The 27,980-nt window shown below is 41.4% G+C and overlaps 1 protein-coding gene across 9 annotated transcripts in view; it reads left to right on the plus strand.

Moving 5' to 3' along the window:
- Positions 1–27,980, plus strand: part of TRERF1 (transcriptional regulating factor 1) — a 321,009-nt gene that overhangs the window by 259,982 nt on the left and 33,047 nt on the right. For 5 of the 9 annotated variants that reach the window (XM_031964844.1, XM_031964843.1, XM_031964842.1 and 2 more), the window contains 9 exons: positions 2,918–4,683; positions 7,245–7,291; positions 8,252–8,402; positions 9,489–9,797; positions 15,182–15,560; positions 16,260–16,326; positions 20,284–20,423; positions 20,555–20,658; positions 22,825–22,900. In XM_031964844.1, the coding sequence (XP_031820704.1) occupies positions 3,193–4,683; positions 7,245–7,291; positions 8,252–8,402; positions 9,489–9,797; positions 15,182–15,560; positions 16,260–16,326; positions 20,284–20,423; positions 20,555–20,658; positions 22,825–22,900 (2,764 nt within the window). In that variant the 5' untranslated portion in view covers positions 2,918–3,192. The remainder of the gene's footprint in view (positions 1–2,917; positions 4,684–7,244; positions 7,292–8,251; positions 8,403–9,488; positions 9,798–15,181; positions 15,561–16,259; positions 16,327–20,283; positions 20,424–20,554; positions 20,659–22,824; positions 22,901–27,980) is intronic. The other 4 variants (XM_031964846.1, XM_031964847.1, XM_031964848.1 and 1 more) reach the window with 2 other exon arrangements.

The following is a 27,980-nucleotide window of genomic DNA, read 5'->3' on the forward strand; positions in this document are numbered from 1 at the left end:
TGAGGAACCCAAGATATGCAAAGAGAAAAACATGATACATAATAGAATGGGATAAATGCATAAGAGAAATACACAGTACTATGAGACAGATGGGTTGCCAAGGAAGGAGAAGTAAATGTGATGAGCAGATTGATTTGAATATTATGAGACAACAGGGGGTCTCTGGGGGCTTGATGCCCTGTTACATGGAAGAATTCATTATTTGTAATATTTGAACACAGTTCTGGGATCACAGTGTTGGGAAATTGCAATAGGTCAATGATCTTTTAAGAACAGACAAGGATCAAGGTAAATCCTTATTTTGGCATTCTGTCTTCTTTTTTGTCCATGTTCTTCTATAGATATGCCAATTTACCCAGAATTCTGTAGGTTTTTTATATTTCACAAGTACTAGTGCAGCATTTTGACTGTCCATTAATTTATTCTTCACTCTTGCTCAATGACACTTAGCCCCTAAATTGATTAGAGTGGCTTAGAAAAAATGGCCAAATGAGCAAACTGTTTATTTCACAAGGTCTAGGGTTTCACAATTATATTTAGGGGGATGCAAAAAAAAAAATCCAAGCTACAGATACTTTCCCCAAAGTTTTATAATTTAGTTAAGAAGACAAGACTTGATCATGTATCTGCAACAATTCAGGAGCACTAATAAAATAAATGTGTCCACAGATAGGAATAGACATAGACACTGGAGCTCTGATGTCACTGACACAGGGTGAAATATCCATGTGAGGATAAGAGTATAGAGAGCATCAGAATCTGGAGTCAGGAAGACCTGAATTCTCTCCTTTCAGTGAAGGTTAGCCTTTTTTTCCTGCAGTTTGTGGTTTTAGTATTGCTTAGAACACTGAGAGGTTAAGTGAGTTATCCAAAGTTAGACAGCTAGCCTGTGTCAGTGGGGATTGAATTCAGGTCTTTCAGAACCAGAGGTAAAAACTTGATATATTATGCCTCTCAGGAGAAGCCAATTAATAACTAATTCATATATTCATTTTACTCTATCAACTCTGAAATAGGAAGACTTTGTTTCCCGAGTTCAAAGTGAGCCTCAGACATGGGCAAGTCACTTGTTTGCCTCAGTCTCCTCATCTGTAAAATGAGCTGGAGAAGGAAACGAAAAATCACTCTACTACCTTTGCCAAGAAAAGCCTAAATAGGATCATGAAGACTGGACCCAACTGAAAAATGACGGACAATACCACACTATATTGCCCTGTCACTCCTGTGGCTTGGAATGCCTTCTCTTTTGCCAATTGTCTTATCTACATTTTACCCAGATCTTTAGGACCAGACTAAGCCCCCTTTGTCCTGAGAGGCTTTCCCTGCTTTCTTCAGGCCACAGTGGTATTCCATTTTTCTGAAATCTTAACTGCACTTGGTGCTTATCACTTACTTGAGTCCACTACCTTCCCTTAATAAAAACTCAGTGAATTAACTTGGATATCTAACTACTACATGGAGTGGCAGACTTGGCAATCAGGAGGATATATGGTCATTCTGCCTGAAAGATTTATAACAACAGGAGCAACAATACTAATAATAAAAATAATTATTATTATTAATCGTGTGGCCACAACTAGTTCCCTTAACTAACCTCTAAACTTCTGTTATCTCATATGTATAATGAAGCACCTGCTTCCCAGGTTTATTGAAGGAATTAACTGAGGTAGCACAAGTAATAATAATGTTACTTTTGTCACATACTTCATGTGCAGATCTTTTGATCCCAAGTAGACTATCCCTTCCACCTTGCAGGAGTTAGGAGCATGGCAGCCTCATAGTGAAATATATGAAATCCACATGTGAAATCCATAGTGAAATCCACATATTTTTAAACTCTCCATATCAAAGAATTCTGAATTATGGCATTAAAAGATAAAATATGTTGATATTATATAATACTATACATATATTTTATGCGCATCTGTATTTCTAAACTTTTTCTGTGCTGTCTGTCTTTGAGTATTGATTGTGACTTCCACAAAATTTCCCCCCAAATTTCCATTTAATTTCTTATGCTGACCCATGATATATTGAAACTGAGATGAAGAAAGTGGCATTGTGGAAGGGATAATTGTATTGATCTCCCTCATTACTTAGGAAAACAACAGGCACATCATGGTCATTAAATTCATTCATTGAATGTTTACTGTATGTGGGATACCTTTGGGAGCATAGTGAGCACTGTGCCTACCCTCAAGGAGTTATAGGGCTCCTTGTAAGCCTAGGTAGGGAAATAAATTACATACACAAAGAGGTACCTCACACACTGCATAATGGAGGTAAATATATAAACAATTCAAAGTGCTACAGCATTCTGGGAAAAGAAGTTCCCTCTAGGGAAGGGTCAATTTAGTGAATATTGGTTAAGCACTACCTACTGTGTGCAATGCATTATGTTAGGTGCTGAGCATATCAACCACATCCAAGGGTGTAATCCTTCACCCTCTAGGAGTTTAGCATAAAATAATGAATTGTAAAGCTAGTCCACTGAGGTTCCAAGACTTGCCACAGATACAATAAAGTCATCTATATAAAGTGATGTTCAAACTTCAAAGAGTTTTTAAAATGTGATTTGCTGTTAATATTTTTTATTATTGTAAAGATCAGTATTCTTTCTCCCATCAAATATTGTGTCTTAGAGGGTCATAGAATATCATGGCTAGAAGGAACCTTAGAGATCAATACGCCCCTCATTTTATAGGAGGAAAAGGTGAGTTTCCAAGAGGTAGGTGGCCTGTCCGAGGCCGTACAGTAAGTTGCAGAGTCAAACATGGGAGAAACGGGATGCATTTGTGTTTAGCCATCCTAACAGGTCATCATGCTTTTTTTTAACTGGCTTGCTTGGACTAGCACCTGGGTCTTTCCAAGAGAAAACTAGCATTTTCATTCCTTCTCTTTTTTTTTTCCCTTCCAGGAGTGAATTGCATCTCATTGACCATTCAACCTTTGGCCTTTGCCCTGACCCTTGTGAAGACGTGAAGCCATCTGCACTGGCCATCGGTGTCGGGGGTCGACAAGGAGCCCCCAGCTCCCGCCATGTATATGTACTCCTCAGCTGTCGAGTAGCTCCAGTGGAGACTCTCAGCCTATCTCAGGGTTTCATTCTTTTTTTCCCTTGTCCTTCTCTCCCTTCCTCCATTTATTTTTAATGGTTCTGGTGCCTCTGTATTTAGGACCAAGTAGGGAGCCATGGGGGATCAGCAGATGTACAAAACTAATCATACCATCCATGGTAATGAGAACCTTTATTACCAACAGCCTCCACACAGTGCTCTCAGTGGGGGCAATGGGATCAACCACAGTTACGGGGGAACCGCGTCAGCAGGGGGGACCATGGAGGCTTCCCAGGCCTCTCCCCTCTCTCCTCATTTCCCCCAGGACTCTCGGGACAACTTGGGCTTGGCAGCTGGTCCCAAGAACCTTGGCCTGATGGACAGCTCGAGACAGACGGGTTGGGGGGGCCACGCTGGACCCAACAACCACATCCAGCTGCGTGGTAGTCTCTCTAACCCCAACATGATGTGGGGGGCATCTGCTCAGGTGGAACCTACTGAAGCTTACTCATATGCCTACCCTCAGTCCAGTGATATTCGGGCCCAGAAAATCACCAGCGGGGTCCTCCACAAGTTAGACTCTTTCACCCAGGTGTTTGCCAACCAGAACCTGAGGATCCAGGTCAACAACATGGCCCAGGTGCTACACAGCCAGTCCTCTGTGGATGGCCCCAGTGACAGTGCCCTCCGCCAGTTACTGTCCCAGAAGCCCTCTGAACCTCAGGCGGTGGCAGCCCCTCCTGCTGTACCTCCCCGCTACCAGCAGATGCCCCATCAGACCCACTCCGCTTTTGCCAACGGCCCCCCCAAGCCAGCTATGCAGGGCGGGCAACATCCCTCCCAGGCCCATCTGTACTATGACTACCCGCAGCAGATGGCCCAGATGCCCGCCCAGGGCAGCCAGCCCTTGCAGGGCCAGCAGATGCTGCCCCAGCCGATGCCACCGATGCAGCAGGCCCACTACTACCTGCAGCAGCCACCGTCGGGACAGCAGCGGATGCCCATGCCGGACATGCAGCAGCAGCAACAGCCGCCGCCACCGCAGCAGCCACAGAGCAGGGCACAGCAGCTGCTGCCCCCAGCGCCCCAGCGACCCTGCTCCATACAGTTACCTCATTATTATCCAACACAGCCCATGATGCCCCAGTTACAACAGCAGCAGCAGCAGCAACAGCAGCAGCAGCAGCAGCAAATGCAACTGCAGCCCCCTTCCTATCACAGGGACGCCGGCCCTAAATCTGTGCATGAGCCCCACCAGTACAGCCAGGAGCAGGCCCCCCACCCGGTGCAGCTCATCCAGCTGGGATCTATGCCCCAGTACTTCTATCAGGACCCTCAGCCCCAGTACAGCCGGCACTTCTACCAGCAGAGCCTCCTGCAGCAGCAGCAGCAGCAGCAGCAGCAGCATCGCGAGAATGTGCAACTGAAGAATTACCAGAGTGACCGGCAAGCCCAGGCCATCCTGGGCCCCCATGGTGGCTTGGGGCTCCCGGAGCCAGGGATGGAGGACATGAACTCGGTTGGCAACAGCCTGACCCATCGGCCTCTCCTGCCACAAGTGGGGCTTCACCTCAACAGTAAGGGACCCCAGCACCAGCAGCTGTCTCCTGGTTCTATGTGGTCCCAGGTATCCTCACAAGCCTTTAGCTTTTACTCAGGTGGAGACGTGGATTGGGAGTAGGGGTACAAAGAGGCAGGGGTGCTTACTGGGGCAAGGGGGGACTTTGTAGTTACCTGGTGTGTGTGGTGTGAGTTACCCAGCCCTGTTTGTCAGATCATAGGTTTAGAACAGGGAGAGAGGGCCTTAGTCTAGGTAACATAGCGGATAGAGTGCTGCACTTGGAATCATGGGGGCTCATCTTTATGAGCCTCACACACTATGGCTGTGTAATCCTAGGCAAGTCATTTAACCCTGTTGGTCTCAGGTTCCTCATCTGTAAAATGAACTAGAGAAAGAAAAGACAAAACACTCTAGTGTCTCAGCCAAGAAAATCCCAAATGGGGTCACAGAGTTGGACTCTGAATGAAAAACAGCAACAAAAGAGTCTTAGCGATTGTTTATTCTAATTCCCTCATTTATAGGTGAGAAAATAACAATAGCAAAAACCAACCTTTGTATATAGTACTTACTATATTTTAGGTGCTGCTCTAAACACTTTGCAATTATTATCTCATTTGATCCTCACAACTACCTGGAAGGAGGGGGAGGGACATCCCCATTTTACAGATGAACAACCTGAGATATACAGAGTTGTGACGTGTTCACAGTTAATAAGTGTCTGAGGCTACATTTGAAGTCTAGGTCCAGCACTCTCTCCACTATGCCACCTGGCTTCCTGGGTCAACCAACAAATAAATGGTAGAAGTGAGAGGTGAATCCAGGGGTTGCTGACACCAAGTCTAGCTATCTATCCCCTGTGCATTTGGAATCATACGAGCAGAGATCTAGAACTAGAAGAGACCTCAGAACCCATCTACCTTAATTCCCCCTTTTTATGGATGAGAAAATTGAGGTCCACATTCAAATCTGTTTTTGAATCCAGGTTTTCCTAACTACAAAGTTAACAATCCACTCTGCCTTGCTCCCTTGCTAATTAAAGCCTACAAAATCTGCTATATTCTGGCAGGTTCCCATCTAAATGCTAAGGATTCCCAACTTAGTAGTTAGTTGTAAGTGAATTTGGGTGTGCTTGAATAAATAGCTTGTGCTGCCTGCCAATGAAGACAGATTTGACCCAAGAAGAGCTGAGAGACATTCCCATTTGAACCTTGTCACATATTAACTGAGCAGCTTTAGGCAAAAGCCACTTTGTCTCTCCAAGCTCATTTATTTCTCTGTAGAATTGAGAGAACTGGACAAGAGTCACTAAGGTCACCGCTTGTAATTTTAGACATGGTAGTTGATTGCTAAATTGTTTGACTTTATGGTGTTGTGGGAAGAAAGAAAGGAGGAGGGGATGTAATATTTCTGTGTCAGAAAGTCCCAGTGCTTATTTCCTTCTCTTAGAATTATTTAAAAAATGGGGGTGATTGTCTTATTTAAATAAAGCTGATATCTTAAATAAAATAGCAGCCAAGCTATTCCAGTAGCAGATCAAATGATAACCCCGTTCCTGATGCCTGGAATTCTCTTAAACTTTCGAGGTTCCAGAGATTTTTGACTCCTGAGAGTCTCCCTGTGTCAGTGCAAATCCTGCTGCAAAGCCTCAACAGAAGAATGGGGTCAACAGAGATTAGCTTATTAGATCATTGTGGACCTGTTGTTATAGTTTGGATTTAGGATGATTTTATTTGACAATGGAGCCTAAAAGTATGGGGTTCTGGGAACTGGGTTTTGGGGTGGACATCAGGAAATGAAAGAGAGAGACCAGATGGAGAGATGAGAGGGAGCCAGAGATATGGGATAAGCTCCGGAGCAATTTGTCCTGGAATTTGTCCACACCAGGGTCTGGGAGCTGATTTTCTTTTTCTTTGCTTTTTTCCCCCCCTTCAGTATAACACTTCATGACATGTCAGACATTATGTAAGAATAATTTTTAATAGTAATGATAGCCAGTATTTATATAGTACCTATTGTATGCTATGTACTTTATAATAATCATCTCATTTCATCCTCACAACAATAGTAGGTGCTACTGTTATTCCCATTTCCCAGTTAAGGAAATTGAGGCAGACAGATTGAGTGTCCAGGGTCATCTTCCCTAACTCCAGATGCAACATTCTTTCTATTGTACCTCAAATTCTTCTCAATGTTTTTGAGCCCAAAAGAATTTGTGGTAAGCTTATCAATTTAATGGCACATTTCCTGGTTTCTTGAATTAAATAGAGGTAGTTGGGAAGATGGTTGGAGTATCTGTCTCTTAGTGAATAGTGTTTTATTTATACTTGGAGAATGCCCTGAGGGTCAGGGTCATAGTATTCAAGTTAAGAAGTTTGGAATTAGAAACTATGGGAAGGGGGTGGGGAAGAATATAGACAGGACAAATGTGTATGTTCTAAAAGGGAGATGCAGTTTCAGTTTGGAACCGGTGCTGTGGAAGCTACTGCATCCTTGGTGCTCTGGGTTCCCTTTCCTTTATAAGCAAACATTCATATTCTTTCTTTGTCTCTCTCTTCCCTTTTCATCCCTCCCTTCTTCATTCGCTTTCTCCCTCTTTTTTTCTCTGTTCAATTCTCTTCAAAACCAAGATGCACCTCTCTGATGGCCGAGGCCAGCCACTGTCTCCTGATCCAAGGTAAGGTGAATACTCAGAAATCCATCATGGCAATCAGTATATTGGAAATATCCAGAGAGGAGTAGGGAAAGGTCGGTTCATCACCAATGATCTATTTCTTAAATGATAGCTTCATAAAGAAGTTTTTTTATAAATAGGAAATATGCTCTACACAGTTATAATAATCATAGCTCTTCTTCATATAGTTCTTAATGATTCATAAAATCCTTTATATGAATTATTTTATTTGATCTTTAAAGCAAAATGTCCCATTATTCTTGTTTTATAAATGAGTACAAAAGGGTCAGAGAGATTTAAGTCTCTTGGCTGAAATCACATAGTTAGTAAGTTATCTAAGGAAAGATTTGAACCTGACTCTAAAAGTTAGCCAGTCATGAATTGGCAAACACTCACTGAACGCCTGTAAATGTGCTTAGTTGCAGGGAAGCACACAAAAGCAGAAAATGACATCATTTCTCTTTAGAGATAGCTTATAGTCTATCACGGGAGAAAAGACGTGCACAGAGAATTTAAAACCTAACACAATAGAGAATGAAGTTAAAATACATGTTATAGGTTAAAAAAAAAAAAAAAAGTGTCAAAGGAATTAGAGAAGGGAGATTCCTCTCTTGGTTGGAGGCCTGAACAAGAAGCCGTTAGGATTTGAGCTGTTCCCCGCAGACTAGGGTAGGCTTCAGACAGGTTGGGAAAACCTAAACAGCAGATTAATTAATGGGATTAATGTGATGCTTCATTTCAGCCCATGCAGGGTTTATGTAATTCTTACACGAATAGGACTGCCCTTTCTGTAGAAGAGAGAGAATAGTTGGGGGCGGAGGAGAGGGATAAAATAAAGCAGTCTGATTGAAAGCTGCAAAGGGGCCAAAGTACTTGTGCACTAGTCAGTATTTTACCTTCCCTACACAATGTGCCTGTGTGTTCTCCATGTCCTTACCCTCTCTCCATCTGCTCTCTGGGCAGTGCTCAGCCCACAGGGGTATTTGGGGAACAGCTCGATGCTAAGAACAAATTGACATGTTCCATCTGCTTCAAGGAGTTCAAGAGTCTGCCTGCCCTGAACGGCCATATGAGGTCGCACGGGGGCATGCGATCCTCCCCCAGTTTCAAGCAGGTAAGGGACAGATGGAGGAGGGAGGGAGGGGTCGGAGGTGGCGAGCACGCTTAGCACTCTCCCTCCCAGGCTGATGTGTGCTGCTTACTGTGCTTGGCTGCCCATTCACACTGAATTTTGTGTCTTTGAGAATTCAGCCCCACCCTCGGGGGCCATCTAAGACCCCCATAGCCTGCCAAACCTTAAGATCGGCAGGGTTTCTGCTGACTGGTCTTGCAAATTTGGCTCCCAAACAAACTGATAGTGTTACTTGTTAACAATGATTATTGTACAATTACAGTTATTATTACTGTGATAATAGGCCAGGACCAGAACCCCTTGAAGGCAAGAACAGTTTTTTTTTTTTTTAATTGGTATCTCCATCACTTTGCCAGGCAACATAGTAGGCACTTAAAAAAATGTTTCTCAAATTGAACAGATGAAGTTTAAGACCACATTTCATCCAAAGCAGTAAAAAAAATCTTCATGATATAGTAAAAACTGATTTAGCCCAGGTTTTCTCAACCAGAACTCTATTCACCAGTGGGTTTCTACATCTATATTAGAGAAATTGAGGGTTGTCTATAATGAGGACCCTGGAGTATGCCAAAGTCTATTAATTTGAAAATAAATTAGATTATATTCAGCCCTCTGTAGGTTTTAAAGATTGTGTATATTTTGTTTGGATTCTAACTCAAACAGATCATAGAATATTTTGTTTGTGTGCTGTTTATTATATAACATATAGCATATAGACACAATACTATACATTCTGTGACCCTCTAAGCAAACTGTTTAATATCAGAGCATGCCCCATTTCTTGTCTTCACCATTTACAAGCATGCTGGGTAGTTTTCTTTGCTGTTACTGGGCACTAGTAACTTTGCTTTTCCTTCTCATCATTTCATTCTCTCCTCCCAAATCCCTTTGTGGTAGTAGAAGCAAAGAATACTCTCCTCATTTTATAGACTAGGAAACTCACTCTCAGAGAAGTTAAGGGAAGGCCCGTAGAAGTAAACATCCTGGAACTTTGCAAAGGAAAGAGGCGCATTCCCTGGTGAGACCTATTCTGGGACCAGGGATCAAAGGCTTTAATTGTCTGTGTAGGAGGAAGGAGAGAAGGCTCTGCAGCTCCAGCCACCTCCGCCACCCCAGCAGCAGCCGCCGCCGCCGCCGCTGCCACCCCAGTCGCAGCTCCCTCCTGAGGTGGAAAACCCCCTTCCTATCGTCATGCCCGTGTCTGTCCCTGTCAAGCTTCTCTCGCCTGAGCCCAGTCCACAGGTCATCAGCAACAGCATCACTGCAGCCAGAGACAAGCCGGCCAGCTCGATGTCGGACGACGAGATGCCCGTTCTCGTGAGGATGACCCTCTCCCCCCCGAATTCACCCAAAGTGGCTGCCCCCTGTGCACCCTCTGTGAGTTGCTGCTCTCTCCCACCCTGATTGCAAGGGTGAAAATATCTTTGCTTTCTTGGAGAGTGGGTTACGGCTTTCCCAGAGAAGGTGCCTGGGACCGTTCCCTGATACTGTGGACCTGCTCTGTTTCTTCTTTCCTGAGCAGAAGCAAGTGGTAGGAGTCTTGTGCCCCTCGCTTAGTTTTCTTTCTCTGTGGTAGCCCTCAGAACTTAATAATCTACCTGGGGAAAAAAATCTAACTGAGTTACAGCTCAGACTGATTGCTGGCATCCCTGGCAATGTACCACATTTTCAATGTCTGGAAAACATCTCCAGAAAGCAAAGATTTTTGTTTTTCTGCTTGCTGCTTTTGTGAATTTTTCTCCCTTTCTCTCTCTTTTCTATAATCCATGTGCTTGTCTGTCTGTCTGTCTGTCTCTTGGCAGCTCCCCCCCTGCAGCTTAGCACCTGAGGGAAGAGGCTCCTCCTTCCCATATTTGGAAAGTGGGCCCAACTCTGACCTTATAGATACCCCTAGAGCTTACCTATATCACATACCCCAACCCCCCCCCCCTCTTCTTCAATCATCCCGCATGTGAACAGGATGGCTGAGGATGTCCTTAGCAGTGACTGCTAGAGTGAATGGCTATTGAGGAGAATAAAAATTGGGGCTGGGCAGCGGTAACCAGTTACTTGGCAGTAAGGAGATCCAGAAAAATCCATTCATTTGCTGAAGTCTATAGGCCCAAGAGAAATGTGGACTGATGAGATCCTTAGTCAGTATAAGTGTTCATTTAGAATACTAGGAAATGTGTGGGTTGTCAAGTAAAGGGGAGTAAGGGTTTCAAGGAAACATCTTTCTACATAAAAGGAATCCCTGTCTATCTCTCATGCATATATATTAGAGGGGATAGGGACCCTTATATGATCCACCTTCAGATTTAGATGAATTTTAAATTTGTATCTGTATCCATCCATTAAATCAGGCAGTAGAACAAAAAAGAAAAAATCAAATGAGAATAACATATATAAAGTGTTTAGCAAACATTCAAGCACTATATAAATGTTATCTGTCATTATTGATATGATGGTGCTCTTTGCACTCTTGCCTCTGTTCCCCTCTCCTTCCCTCTCTCTTTCCCTTTCTCTCTTTTCCTCTCGCTCTCCCAAATGCTCTTTGCTTTAGAAGATTGAAAGATATAGTTAATATTAGCTAACATTTATAAAGCTCTTTGGGTAGTTATGTGATACAGTGCTAGAGCACCAGGCCTGGAGTCAAAAAGATGAATTAGCCTAAATTCAATCTGACCTCAAACACTTATTAGCTTTGTGATCCTGAGCAAGCCACTTAACCCTGTTTGCCTCAGTTTCCTCATCTGTAAAATGAGCTCAAGAAGGAAAGAGCAAACCACTTTTGGTATCTTTGCCAAGAAAACACCAAATGGGGTCATGAAGAATGGGATACAATTGAAAAATGACCAAACAACTATATAGGTCTTTAAGATTTGCAAAGGGATTTACATATATTATCTCATGTGAGGAACTATGCATGGATTCTATTATAATTTCCATTTCCCAAATTAAGAAACAGGGCAGTTAAGTGAAATACACATAGCTAGTAAGTCTGATGTGGACTTCAAACTTAGTCCTTCCTGACATGAAGTCTGGCACTGCCTCTGGACATCAGCATCATGCTACCGCTCTTCCTCAAGATTACAGTTTTCTCCCTCAAGGACCTTTCAATCTAGTGGAATCAATTGTTCCTGCTCTAGTGTCATGGAATATTAGCACTGGATGAGGTCTCAGAGATCAATTGGTCCAGGAAGAATTTGGTATGGCAATAGGATATGACTCAATTTTACAAATGAAGCATGTAACAAGGCCAGTGTTAGATCCCAAATTTTCTCATTCTAATCCATGCCTTCGGGGAGCCCCCAGTGTAAGAGAACTACTTTATGAAGATAACAGAGGATTCATGAAAGGCCGAGAATGAAAAATAAGAACTACTTGAGGAGTTATGAAGCAGAATAGCCACTGAACGTTAAAAATTTTAAATCCTTTGGGATGGAAAAAAAGCAAAAGATAAAAAGCAAAGATATGTGAGAAGGAAGAACTTAGCTTGATGGAGTTAATCAAGAAAAACTTTCTAAAGCCTACAAGTACGATAGTACCATTGAGGAGATAGAAGTTACTCTTGAGTCTGGTTTGAAATCTTGCCTCTTGCCTGAAAGAATTTGGATAAGACACTTAGGCCTCAATTTCCTTATCTGTAAAATGGAGAGTTTAGATTAGATCATCTCTAAAATTCCTTCTAGCTCTATTACTGTGGTCCTGTGATTTTAGCTGAATTTAGAAACTAGGAGAGAAGGCTTCTCTCTTATGAGGGAAAAGGGCCAGTGCTAGAAGCTTATATGTAGGAATAAATAATTATATTCAGGGAAATATGATGTGGTTGAAGCCTCCTGGATTGAGAGTCACAGAGTCTTGTATCTGCTTAGCGGGGTGACTTTGAAGAAGTCATTCTCTCTTGGCTTCAATTGACTCAAATTCAAAATGCAAGGTTGTGACTAAATGATCTCATGGTCCCTGCCATTTCTAAATCTATGCTTCTGTGAGTCAACATTTTCTGTAAGATGAAAAGGTGGTAACATATGAGGTCTCAGGGTTTTTTCAGCTCCTAAGTTATATGACTCAATGATTATATGACCTCTCCAAGAACCATTCCAGCTCTGATGCTCCATGATTCTGATAGGGATGACCTACTACATCAGCTGTTATCTGTGAGTGGAGGATCAGACCTCCCCCTTTGTAAACTTAGTGTTCTGTACTTTTTCACTGACAAATAGGGAAGCAGCCTTTCTTGGCAGGAATATAAAATCATTGAGGGGCCTGGAGAAGGGAGGGAGTGAGAACTAGAAGGCGGGCCTATAATATAAGCCTGTAAACCTGTGAGTTTGAATCTAAGGCAAGAGGGTAACCATGGGTATATTCACATGGGATTTGCCTATATTATGTATGCACAGGCACAGAATGACTAAAAATATATATAAGAATGTAACTCAAACTTTCAAAATTTGTTCCCTCCAGGGATTTTCCTTCCCTCATTTTCCTTCTGCTCTCACTTTCTCCCTTTCCCACTGGCTCTCACTGCTCCCCTCTGTGCAGAAGACTTGGAAATCCCCTTAGAGGGGACAGGATAAAGTCTGGACAGCTCTGGACAGCATTTCAAAGGTGCTGCTGAAGGAAGGAAGGGAATTGGGGGTAGAGTGTATGAGAAAGAAGGGGGCCCTGTGGAGTGGTAATGAGTCTATATTCTTTATTGTTCTCTGCAGAACCAATTTGAGGGCACAGGAAGACACAATCACCCTAAATTTAGTATTTCCTATATTCAAAATATGACTAAGGAGATACTATTTACTATCCTAATGGTCCTGAAGTCAAAATGACCATTGAATATTATGTGGATAGAGTATGGGCCCTATCTGAGAGAGATAAGGTGTCCTCCTCTTCCTTCCCCTCCTGGATTACTTTTACCCTATCTTATCCTATCCTACCTTGAGATCTCAGAGGCAGCAAGGTGGCTCAGAAAGAATACTGGGCTTGGAGTCCAGATACTTGAGTTCAGATTTGTCATCAGAGTTTGCCATGATCCTGAGTTTGCCTTAATTCACTGGAGAAGGAAATGACAAACCACTCCAGCATCCTTGCCAAGAAATCCCCATGTGAAGTCACAGAGTTAGAAGCAGCTGAATGACTGAACAAACCTGAGATCTTATAGCATGCAATTGAGTGGTAGAAAGGAGAGGAAGGCGTTGCGTCTAGGGGCAAAGATGTAGAAATCTGGTGTTGGCCATACTCAGAGATTCTCAGAATTGACTTTTCCAGGAATCTTGCTAAGGATAAAGAGTGAGGATTCGAGAACAAACAGAAATGAAATAAATTCTCCATCCACTCTGTATCTCAGAGCATATCTAGTTCTGTGATAAACTGAATCCAGAGAAGGGACCTGTCTAAAGTTGTCCAAGTCAGTAACAAAATCAGTAAGAAGACTTCCAGACTATTGGTTTTTCCATTGTCTTATATTGCCTGCCTTAACTCAGTAATGAAGACCTTCAACAATGATTATGTGGGGTTTTGACTTAAAGAGTGACTTGAGAAGGACTCAGAGCATAGAGTGCTGGCCTTTGGAGTCAGGAGGACCTGAGTTCAACTAAAGCCTCAAATACTTACTAGCTGTGTGATCCTGGGCAAGTCACTTAACCCTGACAGCCTTTAAAAAAGAGAGCAGATTGGAAAGATGTTCTCTGAGGAGTCTATATGCAAATGACCCAAGAGTCTATATAGCTGCCCTGATTTTTTTTTTTACTCCACAGATAATAGAAAGGAATAGATAATCTCAAAACCATTTCTGTTTTCTTTAGACATGCCATGCATTTACATAATATATATATATATATCTATGTCTCTATTTCTTTGTGTAGCATATTTCCTTTCCTTATTATAGTTGGTGCCTCAGGCTGATGGGAAACAAAATTAGGACTGCCTAAAGGAAGCTCAGTTATTCACAAGAATTTTCCCCAGATGTTTCTTCAGAGCAGGACTTGTTATTTTGGCCCTCTTTGGACCTATATCCCCAGTACCTAGCTCCGGGTCTGATCCAGAGTAGGTGTTTAATAAATGTAGACTGATTGTTGAGTCACCAGGTAGAAGTGATGGGGGTAGCAAGAGGTTGCAGAGACCATTGTTAGATAGTTACACCTAAGCATTCATTTCTTCCTGTTAGGTAGTAGGGAGCCCAGGAAGGTACCAAAGGAGGGAACAATTTTATGTCTTGTGAGATAGGGACACATACTCTCTCTCCCTCCCCAGTCTTCTCTTAAACACACACACACACACACACACACACACACACACACATTTTCTCTCTCTGTCTCTCTTCTTCCCCCTCTCCCCCCTTTCTCCTTTGGGTGCATTCATTTAATGTCTTTATTTTTCTCTTCTGGGAAATTGATGGAGAATTCCAGGAGACCTTGCAGCTGGACTCCTCTCAGCAGATGGGAATGTAGTGATAAGAATGAAAGAATCTGAATTTATAACCCTTCCCTCACTCACTGCTCCTGCCATCCCCACTCCCCATATCCTGCTTTTTTTCTCTTTTTCCTAACTTTTCATATTTTACCCAGACCTGATATTTCCTCTTTGGCCAAATCAAAAGGGCTTATTCTTGGGGGTTCACTTTTCTAACCCTTGGGAGTGAATGGGGTATTGTGGAGCATGAGAGGAGGGGGAGGAAGGGGGCAAAAAGGATTTGACACGTCCCCTTCACACCAGAGGAAACAATGTGCATGAGCTGGAGAATTCATCCAAGTAGTAAATATTTGAAATGAGCTCACCTTGCCTTTTAGGAAATTCCCAGAAAGCATCAGCCAGGTATGGCCAGAACTGAAGAACACTTTAAGCCCACCCAGGACAAGAAGAAATATCGCCATCGTCCAGAACCACTATTCATCCCCCCTCCCTCCTTTAACCTGAACACCACCTCCTCGTACACGACTGCCACCTTGTATCAGAGCCAGCTGCGATCCCCTCGCATCCTCGGGGACCACCTCCTGGACCCTGCTCATGAGCTGCCTCCCTACACGCCCCCACCTATGCTGAGCCCTGTCCGGCAGGGTTCTGGCCTCTTCAGCAACGTCATCAGCACCTCTTCCCACGGCGGCCCCCACCCGCAGCTGCCACTCACTCCCCTGACGCCCACACCCAGAGTGCTCCTGTGCCGTTCAAGTAAGTCATAGCTTTGCATTCCCTGTGAATCTGGGTCAGAGACTTTGATATTGCCTCTCTCTGTTGGCGCTGGGTCCTGTAGGAAGATTTCTAGGGGCTTGTAGTCTCAAATAAAGACATAGTGACCTGAAAAAAAACCATGCATTAGGAAATGACAATGAGAGAAATCCTCTAACAGGATTAATCATTGTGTGCAGCAGCTGGGTAAGTACATCCTACCTTGATATTTAAAGTGGAACCACGAGAATCTTGTGTCAGGAAAGCTTGAATTCAGGCAAATTTCCTATGATTTCATGAGATGCTTGACTGATAGAATAGAGTTAGGCTAGCAGGCTGCAGCAAGGGAGGGCACTTTCCCTGGTAGTGGTAACTTTTTAGACTTATTATTCCTTCATTGTGGGGATACCATCCACTGTTAGAGCTTTGCAATCTTCTGTAATTTACTGACTTAGCCAACGGGCCCACATTGAGTGACTTAACTATGGTCACCAGGCCAGTAGATATGGAGAGCAGGACTTGAAGCATAGCAAGACTCATTCTTAGGCCTGTGATGAGTAGTAATTCTCTACTTTGTCCATGGATGGGGAAATATTCAAGGCTGATGAAATAGTGAAAGTGTTTGAGTTTTTGGCCAAAGAGGTAGGTGAACCTGCCTGTCTTGTTATCCCCTCCCTTAGTGACCTCTGACTTGTATTTCAGATAGCATTGATGGGGGCAACTCAGCACTCACACCAGGCCTGGGGGAGCAGTCATTGGACATTGAACCGTAAGTGAAACTTGTTGATTTGTTTATTAAGAACAAGAACAACAACATTCTCATATACAATAGTAGCCGTGGTCCTGTGTCCTCACAAAGGAATGATATCATTAAAATAAGGGGAAAATTTGAAAAGTTCTGGTTTAAGTTAGGATGTATTAGGGTACAATAGATTTTGGCTTTGGTGTTTAGGGGGGAAGAGTGGGAATGCAGGGAGGCAATACTGTAGGATTCTTTTTGTTAGTCCAGTTACTAACTACTAATATTTCAGGCTTTTGAAAAGCCCATTTGTTTCATGCAAGCATAAAAGTTTTCAGAGTCCTTGGTTATCTTATCCTAGAACTCAGATGTGCTTTCCTCCCTCCCTCCCTCCTTCCCTTCTTCCTTCCTCTCTTCCTTCTTTCCCTCCCATCCCTCCTTCCCTCTCTCCTTCCTTTGTTCCTTCCTTCCTTGCTCCCGTCCTTCCTTCCTTTCTTCTTTCCTCTTTCCTTTTTTTCCTTCTTTTTCCCTTCCTTCCTCCTTCCCTCTTTTCCTCTCTTCCTCTCTCCCTCCCTCTCTTCCTTCTTCCTAACTCCCATTCCATCTCCTTCTCTCACCTAACTTTGACAGATTTTTTTCCAACCCTTTTGTCTCCCTCTTGGTGAATCCAAAAAAACTGTATATATTTTTTTTCTAAAAATTCTCACAATAACCCTTTACCAAATGTATCATTTAATCCTAGGTACACTAAAACCATGTTCCTAATCTTGTAATGCTTTTAGAAAAACCAATAAAGTTAGTTTCCATGACTTATTCAGGAACACATATCAACTTGAAAGGGTTCCTCCTTTACTTGTCTAAGTACTCACAAATCATTTATTTTATGATTATATTAAAGATTTCCCTTTGTATCAAACTCAAGCTCATTAGCTTACAATGGAATCTACTTGTCTTTCTTTTTTGAAAGACATGGTATTTGTCTCTCTAGTTTACTAGAACTGCTCTTAATTCCTTGACAATTTTGATCAATGGTATCCCATCACCAAATGGTATCCCATCACCAAGTTATTTTATTCTCCTGAGACGTGGGACTAAAAAGTTACATTTATTTCCATTTATTTGAAACAACTAAGGTTTGCATGCTTACTCAACCCCTCTCCTTTCTGTCTTTCTCTCTTCCCCTGCCCCCCCTCCCATCTCTCTGTGTTTCTTTCTCTCCCCTACTTCTTTCCCTCCTTTTCCTCTCATATTTATCTCTTTCATGTTTGCCTTCAATTGTCTTTAAGTAGTGAAGGGGAATTGGGGATAGGTGGTGGGGTGTGTGTGTGTGTGTATATATGTGTGGTTTTGCCCTTTCCACTTTTAAGATCATTCTCTTCAGTAGAAAAAGGCAGAAACAAAAATAGTTCAGTAGTTCTGCTTTTTCTCTTGTCATCAGTTAATGTTACACCATCTGCCCATACATTCTAGTCCTTCCTTGTTCTTTTTTTCTATTGAATGTATCTTTTTTAAAAATTGCACTTATTTCCTCCACCCCAACTCTCAAGCTCTGTTTATTCTGGGATTTATTCTTTGGTGGATGGCTCACCTTCTTTTGTGTTTATCCTTAGTTTTGTGTCTCTCTGTCTACCTTTCTTTATACATTCCTTTAAGATTTGGGCTCACTGGAGAGAGTAATTTTTGCAATCCCAATATACAGGCCTCTCTAGATGTCTTCCTTTTTTATTATCTAGGTTACTTATGGTTGGTATTGCTGAAATTTGTTTTTGAATGCTTCCTTTTTTGTAACCATTCTGGAGTTGAATATATTTTCTTGTGCTTCCAAATTACTTAGTTGGCTTGTTGGCTATCCTAAATTTTCACTTGATATGGTCATATTTTCTTTAAGCTTCTGAGTATAATAGATAGAGTCAAGAAAGCCTGAGTTCAAATACAGCTTCAGGTCCTTACTAGCTATTTGACTCAAGGAAATCATTTAATCTCTGACTGCCTTAAAGAATGGCATCAATGAAAGGATTTATTTAAAGTACTCTCTGACGAACCATTTGGCCAGGTGACTCCTAGTATATTTATTCCTATAACAATGTTGTTTCTGTTTCTCTCTCATACAATTCTCACCTAAATATTCACTGCCATACTTCCATTCTTTACTTTGTGAATTACACCCGTGTAAATTCTTCTTATACATTATACATTTTAAAGCTTGAGACCCAAAATGTCACATTGTTATTTTTCATTTTTTCATCTATCATATAGCCAAAATTACTTCCCTGATGATCTCCCAGACTTATATGAAAGCTCATTTGAGATGTTTATAAAAAATAAATATAAAAATTACCATATAAATGTCCGATGTTATTCTTGACTTGAATCCATGTTTTATGAGCTTCTTGGAGCCATTAATTTAGAGCTTGAAGGAACTTTAGATATCATCAAATTCAACCCTTCATTTTCTTGATTTTCCATTTTTCTGAGGCAGAGAAAACTTAATCAAGGCAACTTATTTAGTAAGATGTCAATGGTAAGTAGTAACTTACTACTAGTAGTAATAGTAAATAACCGACCCACTTATGCTAAGTGCAGTAATCTTTGTTCTCTGTCATGTCTCCTTATCAGTTTTAATCTGTTGTTGGAACTTGTATGTATAACCTGGAGAAGAGAATCTTAGGGGAAACACTATTGGTGTCTTTGTGGATTTGGATATATTGTCATTTGGAAGTACATTAGACTTATTTTGCTTTGCCCCAGATGTCAAAGTTTGTAGCAGTGACTGGAAATTATAGAGCTAAATGTTAACTTAATGTAAAGAAAATCGTCCTATTGATTAAATCGTCCAGAAGTAGATTAGTTGCCTTTTTAATTTGTGAGTTTTATGTAACTAGAGGTTTTCAGGTGGAAGCTACATGGCCAAATCAAGTCAGCAAGGATTTATTAAGTGCTTACTCTGTGGCAAGCACTGTGCAGTAAAATACAAACCAAAAGAAAGGTAGTCCCTAGTTTTAAAGAGAGATTTGTTGGTAGGTTGTTTTCAATCATATCTGACTCTCTTTGATCCCATTTGGATTTATTGGCAATGATACTAGAGTGGTTTTCTATTTCCTTCTGCGACTCATTTTACAAATGGGGAAACTGAGGCAAACAGGGTTAAATGCCTTACCCAGATTCACAAAGCTCTGTGTGTATCTGAGGCCAGATTTGGACTTATGAAGATGAGTGTTCTTGACTCTGAGACAAGCGCTCTGTTCACTTTGCCACCTTAAGTGTGGGGAAAGCAACACACAAAAGGGAACTCAATAGGGGGTAGGGGAAGTTACCCACTCAGGGATCTGGAGGAAAATCATCCAGGAGGGTTGGATTGGGACACAAGTGGAGGAATGAATATGGAACTATTCTGTACACTTCTTCAACATCTGTAGAGGTTCTGGGGCCTGTCACCAAAGGTTGGGGCCACCTTCTAAAGTGGGAAGACTGCTGGAGTGTGGAGAAGACCACTTCTTAACAATGTTGCAGAAAATTAGAATTACTTCACGAATAAATTAGATCACATAACCTCTGAAGTTCCTCTAGATCTAAGATTTTATGCCTTAATAGTCCCTATTTCTCCATGTGAAATGATACTGAGCCCATCGTATTTCCTTCTCCCCGGCTTTGTATTCTTAAAAGTATCAGTCATAATTTCTTCATTCTTCTTAGTATTGTTCAATTTTGAGATGTTCCATGTTGCTCTGAATTAATCAGGATTCCCCTTTTATCTTGTGGAACCCCATTTGAAAGTTCCCATCTCTCTTCACTTGGAGAGACTGTTCCCTGTCCCAGGACATGCAGCATGCCTGGAATGGGGAGTAAGTGAGGTTTAAAGAAATGCTTCCTGAGTTCTTTTAGCAGGAGGGTACATATGTTCCACTTCCTTAGTGTCCTGACGAGCTAACCTTTGGAGGTCTTTCATAACCAGGCACTACATTGTTGTTTTTCTTCTTGTCCATAAAGACGCATCAATATTGGTATGAGGTTCCAAGCGGAGATCCCCGAACTCCAGGATGTGTCTTCCCTGAGCAAGGACACACACAAGGCCACACTGGTGTGGAAGCCCTGGCCAGAGCTGGAAAACCAAGAGTTCCAGAAGAGAGGTATTAGGGTGTGGGAAAATTTGGTTAAGAATTGGGTAGATCCCCTTTTCTGGGACCTTTACACGATCTAGTCAGTGTAGTCATCCCCAGTTTTCTGACGGGTCTCTGATGCCTCTTCTTATTTCTTACAGTGGAGAATCTGCTAAATTTGTGTTGTTCGAGTGCATTGCCAGGAGGAGGGACAAATTCTGAATTTGCCTTGCACTCTCTCTTTGAGGCCAAAGGTGATATTATGGTAAGTGTAGTTTGTGTTTAGCACTGCTTAATAGTTGAAACACACACACACACACACACACACACATGTTTGATTAATTAATAATACTGATATCAGAAGCCTGACATGTCTACTTCAGTAGATGCAAGGAGTGTGAAAGAGTAGGAAGAGAATGAATGAGTTATGCTTCTAATTACACTTTGGATTCCCTAGGCTAATTGTCAACACTTGTCCTTTGGGAAATGAGTATGTCTGCATTTTATGGCTTGAATTTCATCATAGGGAGCCAGGGTAGAAGCTAATAGAGGCTGAAGGACTTATTTAAACAAATAATTAGTCTCCCCAAAATAGGTATGTATATATAGAGCCAGACAGTCTATGACCTTGCTGAGACTTCTCTGTGCTAGCAGCCAGTTTGGTCTTTATTCAAATGCCTATAATTAAATATTTCACATTCACTATATTGATTTGTTTCCCTTCCTTTGCCTTAAACCCCACTCAGATACCACCAAAGTCATTCCCTATTGCCCCCTTGTTAAATAGGGGAGCTATTTTAACCTCCTGAGAAAAAAGATTGAACTGAGAATTGCAAACTTGGGCCTTTGAAGTCTTTCCACTAACTCAATCAAGTCACTTGTTATTTCTGGACCTTACCCTCAGTGTTCTGTTCATATTGTACACAGGAGTGGTGGTGAGTAAATTAGGTGGTCCTAACTTCATTTCTGATCCTCCAGTTCTATGAAAATGAAAATAAGTGTCATAGTTCCAAAATACTCATGATAAAAAATGTTCTCCTCCACAGGAGAATTCATGTCTCTTGAGTCGCAGCAAAATAGTTTTTCTACTTTCTTTATTTTTCGTGTGTGTGTGTGTGTGTGTGTGTGTACTTTTGCAACATGGCCAAAGTGGAAATATAATTCACACGAATAATTGATATATTGCTTGACTTCTCAAGAGGTGGGAGAGGAATAGGAGTTAGAGAAAGAATTTGGAGTTCAAAATTTTTAAAAAGGAGTGTTAAAAATCTTTGAATGTAATTTGGAAATATAAAAAAAATAAAAATTTTAAAAAGAAAAAAAGAAAATAAGTCGTAACAATTAGTCTTGAACTATATCATAATATGTGACTTTATCCATGTGGCCACTCATTTTAGTAATGCAGATCTTATATCATTCTCAGGAGTCGGGTTAATAGTCTCCAAATAGTTATCATTTAGTAGGAGAGCCTCTTCAGACTTAACTGGGATTATTGTTGGACACAAATAGGGTTTGGCACTGGATATGAACTCTAAGCATTTTCGGCTTGGCAAGCCCATCTGGAGATGTCTGTAATCTTTGTGGTAAATTGTCAGAAGGTTCAAAACCCAGTCTCTGCCTGAAGTGTTATTTGAAGCCAGAGTAAGGAAAGTATGACGATGTCTCTGTGCTTTTTTTATTTGATGGTAGTAGGGAGATGAGAGTGCTTTTATAAGTGTTAGGAGCTGCTTTGGCCACTACCTCCACTATCTTAAAAAGAAATCTGACCTCAAAGTCAGTTCTCTACTCCTGTAATACTCTTGAGTGTCTCTTAACACTATACCTATGTTCTTTAATTTTTAACCAATGGCAGCATTAACATTAATTTTTCAAATCAAAGATCACTTAGTATAAATAAGATTATAGATGTAAAAGGTTTGAGCTGAGAATCTTATAAGGAAAGTATATTCTATACCCATATTGGTGGTGATATTACCAATACTGTCAATTATGATTTATTGAATGAAACACAGAGTCGGATAAGGGACTGCACCTGTGATTTCATTAATGCAAGGAACTTCTTCAGCGAGGCAGGTTGTTATCTCCTTTTATTGATTGATAATTTTTCTGTAACTTAAGAGAGTTGCCTATAGCACTGAGAACTAAGGTGACCCCTTTGCAAGATGCTCCTTTCTACTTGTGCCAGGTTTCCCATATCAATTGGCAGAATTGGGTTTCCTCTTAGGGAAGGACAATCAGATGATGGTCCTGGATTCTGATGTGGGGTGTATAATGCCAGAAAATCTCCTTGATCTTCTGTCTCCTTCCTTCTTCCTACCTCCCCTGATGTTCCCTTGGGATGGGCTTGCTTTTTCCCCTTGGGGTATAAGATTTTCTGCTTGGCCCAGAATGAAAGTGATTAATCCTTCTTTTCTTTTCCATGGGTTTGTAGGCTGCTTTGGAAATGCTCCTGCTGAAGAAACCCATCAGATTTAAATGTCATCCTTTAGCAAATTACCACTATGCTGGTAGGTTCCTAGTTTTTCTCATCTCTTCGCATTGTTTTCTGAGGGGATGAGGAATGGGACATTTTTTTTCCTTTCTTTTCTCTATTTTTTTAAACTGCTATTGATAATGTCTGTCAATTGATTGTTTCATGGTTATTATTTATTTCAAGGCCTTCCAGGCACCTAGCAAAGTTGGTGATTTTATCTACTCAGTTATATTCCTGAGCTCAGTCAGGTTGTTGTTTTGTTGTTGTTCAGTCATTTCAGTTGTGTCTAACTCTTTGAACCCCATTTGGGGTTTTCTTTACAAAGAAGTAAGTGTTTGTGGCCAGATTTAATTCGGGTCTTCCTGACTCCAGGCCTGGTACTCTATACACTGCCCCACCTAGCTTCCCTGTCACAGGGCTGCTGTTAAGTTAATGTGAAAAGAAGGCAAGTACCTTGTGTTAAGGCATACAGGGTCCATTAGTAATCAGCCGGGAAGAAGTCAAAGATTATGGGGGTGGTTTCTTATTTTGTTTTTCATGATAGACCTGTGATCAACATGTTAGAAAGAGCTTTACAAACCCTAAAGTGCTATTCCAGGGATCCTCAAGCTTTTTAAATAGGAGGCCAGTTCACTGTCTCTCAAACTGTTGGAGGGCTGGACTATAGTAAAAACAAAAACTTTGTTTTGTGGGCCTTTAAATAAAGAAACTTCATATCCCTGGGTGAGGGGGATAAACGTTCTCAGCTGCTGCATCTGGCCCGTGGGCTGTAGTTTGAGGACCCCTGAGCTAGTCAGCTGCTGGCTGCAGGGATCACCATCACCAGATGGTGATAAAGATAATGATGACAACAGCAGCATGGTAAGGGGGCATCGGTGGCACCTTAGTGCACAGAACACTAGGCCTGGAGCCAGAAAGACTCACCTTTGTGGGTTCAAATCCGCCTTAGATACTAGCAGTGTGACCCTGGGCAAGTCACTTGCTTGCCTCAGTTTCCTCACCTGTAAAGTGAGCTAGAGAGAGAAATGGTAAAGAATTCCAGAATCTTTGCTAAGAAAACCCCAAATGGGGTCACAAGGAATAACTGAATGGCAACAAAAAAGAGAAGCATCATGGTATCATGGATAGTGTTAAAGTAGGAGACAGGAAGACTTGACTTGAACTCTGGTTATGGATAATCTTCCTAATATTGTAAACTCATTGAGGACAGTACCTTTATGTCCACAGCTCCTAGAATTGCATATAATATGTTTAGTAAATATCTTGTCTATTGATTAATTGGCAATAGCTCTGTGACTCTGGGCTAGTCCCTAAACCTCTCCAAGTGCCCTCAGTTTTCTCATTTGCCAAGTGACCACAATAGCACCTACTTCATAAAATTGAGGATGATTTAGATAATAATATAGGTTAAAGCACTTTGTAAACAAATAGTACTATGTCCTAGAAATGTCTACTATTGTTATTGTTTTAAGAGGCAGCATGATATTAGTGTGTAGAGAATCTAGGAATATCTGAGTTCAAGTTTGTCCTGACACACTACCTGGGTAAGTCATGGATAATACCCTAAAACCATGAATTGTATTGCTAATTGGAGGTGGGCGGTGGGGTTTCTTATTGGAAGTTCACTATCACATGTTTGGATAAAATAAAAAAATAAAATAAAATTAGTGGTTCCACTATCGTTTTCAAGTCTTCTGTATCCTTGCTAACTCTGATAATAATGATGCAATTAACAGTCTCCTTCCTTTTTTTGTTTTTAAGAGGAATAAGGAACTGTTGAAGTTGAATGAAATTGGAATCAGAAAAGATAAGCTAGGTAGCTAAGATAATTGAAGATCGTCCTTGAATCAAGAAGACCAAAGTTCAAACCCAAATTCAGATATTTATTAGCTGTGACCTCTAGGCAAGTCACTTAATTTCTCCCTGCCTCAGTTTTTTCTGACATATGGGGATAATATAGCACCTACCTCTCAGAATTGGTGAGGATTAAATGACATAATAATTGCAAAGCACTTAGTATAGTGCCTGGTATGTAGACTATATACATGCTAGTAGTTGTTATTATTACCATCTCCAGGATGCTGTGAGGATCATTTAGATTTTTGTGAAGTCTTAGCACAGTACCTGGCACATACTGGCACATAGGAGGCATTTAATAAATGCTTATTCTTTACCTTCCTTCCCTTTATTCAATTTATTAAAATATTAATTAAAATCTTAATTGCCAAGGAATCAGGCTGATCAGTTAGCTCCCTACAATTCCTCAGGTTTTCCTTAGTAAACTTTGCAGTAATTTAAAGTAGTTTAAAAAAAAAAAAGGTCTGAGGGGACAGAAGGGAATGAAAAAACCTTGTATTTTCTAGTTATAACAGTTGAATGGATAGTCCATCAAGTTACTATATCAATATATGTTCCTCAGACAGGCATTTCTGGTGGACATTGTATTGGGCCCAGAATTCAGTGGAAGGGCAAGAGTGGACCATATGGTATTGGGGACATTATACAGCTATAGTAGGGATTTCAAACTGTCCACTGCTACAAATCCCTATCCCCAGAAATCATTTTCATACCTACCTTCTAATAATACTATTGTGTACCTGTATGTCACAGAATACCACGATTTTGGAAACATCAGTTTGTGAAGGGTTTAAGATATGTCTGTGGAATACTTACTTATAAAGCGTTTCAGTTTTTTTTTAAACAAAATGAAAAAAAAAAAGTAGATAAACTAATTTTTTTAAATGAACAACCAAACTTTACTGGGAAGGGAAGCAATTTCAAAAAAGAGAGGTATAATAGCTTTTTTCCCCCTTCTGAAAACATCAGGATGGATCTGGGTGCAATCTAGCATTTCTATCTATGGAATATCCCTTTAGTATAAAGAATTCCCAGTAAGAAATCTCCTTCTATGAGAACAGATCATACTACCTACCCTGCATCTGATAGGTTAATTGACTTGTTCAGCCTACATGTGTTGAATAGGAGACCTGAATCTGGGTCTTCCTGATTCCCAGTCTCTTTTTCTACCCTGTACACCATGTAGCCTCTACAGCAATAACAATAGATGACATTTTAATGGTCCTTTATTGTAGGCAAAGTGTTTTACATGTGTTCCCTGCTTGCCAATTTAATTTGCTTTTTAGGTGAGTAATTATAGTTAATATTCACCTCCTAATCATTTCCAGAAAGCATGGGACTGGGTGATGACCAAGCAGCCAGATTTGTGATGATGAAGGAAGGAGGAGGGACAGGATGAGGAAGAGACTGTTTAATCTTGACGCAGATACCATACAAAAGTGACTTAAACACTAAAAGATGATAGTTACGTATATTGTGGCCATCTGAATGTTTTTCTTCCTGATATCTGCTTGGAAAGCAGATAGAGGGATGAGTTATGGCTCCAGATGAGCCTGTAGAAATGAATGAACACTTCTATAATTCCCCGACTTTACTCATTCAGTTTTGTTTTTAACAACAGTAACATGTTCAGTGTCTCAAAGTATGTGAGTGCTTGTTTCCAAACTCTGCCCAAAGTTTGTGTTGGATCTGGGGTTATTGCCACCTTCCCCTTCTCTTAAAAAAAATAGTGCATTTGAACTTGGGATCATGGGGGCAGTATCAGTCTTGCCAAATTACATTGTGTGGTTGCTGGGACTTGGGACTTCCTACATGCAGAATCTGGGAAACGATCTTGTTTCTCTGTTAGCCTTTCATTGTTTTCATCTTTCCAAGGAGGAGTGCTAGAGTGCTGAGGGAGAAATAGAGTGGGAAGTAAGGTTTAAATTTTAAGGCACAAGTCCCCCAAAAGGAGTCTATTTGCTACGTCATGTCACTAAGAGAACCTAAGGCCTCCTCTAACAATCTTGCTTCAGAGTGTCAGCACATTCTCAGAAGTATTTTAGACAAAGGCTGATCTCAATTGAGGAGGAGATGGAGAAAAGCATAGACAGTCCTTTCCCTTCTGATAGAGATAGTTAATGATGCACTGACTTGGTAGCATACTGAATGTAGTCAGAATGATCTGAATTCAAATTCAACTTCAGACATTCACTAACTATGTGACCTTGAGCAGGTCAGCTAATCTCCACCTGTCTCAGTTTCCTCATCTGTAAAATGGGAGTACTATCAGCACCTTCTTTCCAGAGTTGTTGTTAGGATAAAATAATTTTTGCATAATATTTTTGCAGCCGTTAAAATAAATGCTTTTGTTGTTATTGCTGTCATTTGCTGGTGAAAGGTGAAAAACAGAGGCAGCATATTACAGTAGGGGCAGCGAGGTGATGCAATGGATAGAGTGCCAGACCCAGACTCAGGAACTCTCATCTTACTGAGTTCAAATCTGGCCTATGACACTGTTAGTTTCCTTTTTTGTAAAATGAGCCGGAGAAAAAATGGCAAGCCACTTATCTTTGCCAAGAAAACCCCAAATGGGGTCACAAAGAGTTGGTTAAGACTGAAAAAAGATGGCTGAGCAACAACAAAATAGTACAGTAAAAAGAACATTGCCTCTGGCCAGAGGACTTGGACTCTGCCTCCCTCTCTGTTGCTTAAGTACCTCTCCAAGGAAGTTACTTAACCATATTTTCCTTAGTTTCCTCATTGGTACGATGGCATGGCCTGACTGGATGGGTCTCTTCCTTCTCCAGAAGTTTGTATTCTCCATCCACAGAACACCAAAGCACCACAGCAGGCCAGGAGTGGTACCTGGCACAATTCCAAGGGCTTCTTCCCCACTTAAGGTTAGCCCCTTCATGTGAACCTGGCCCATGTGATGAGACATTAATAGTGTGTGACTCCTGAGGCCTTTCCATTTCCTCAAAGGGACTCGGGGTTCAGTCCCCCATTAGGGTTGCAGGTGGGAATGGTGTGGGGCCGATTCCATGACTTCTGCCTCTGGAGGACCACGCAAGGCAGGGAGAGTAGCAGCTTCTTTTTAGAGGAAGGGTCCTAGTTTTAGAAGTTTGTAAGTTCACCTTTTGTCTGTTAGTTCATATAGTAGCAATTGTATTGGGTGGTGAGAGATGGAGTATGTGGAGGGGTAATAGGAATGACCCCCACACATGGCTGTAATGGGAGTTGCAGCATCCTTGGGTTTTTCAGTTGAATGGGTCAGC

The sequence above is a fragment of the Sarcophilus harrisii genome, chromosome 4, assembly GCF_902635505.1.
Source record: "Sarcophilus harrisii chromosome 4, mSarHar1.11, whole genome shotgun sequence".
NCBI classification, from domain to species: Eukaryota; Metazoa; Chordata; class Mammalia; order Dasyuromorphia; family Dasyuridae; genus Sarcophilus; species Sarcophilus harrisii.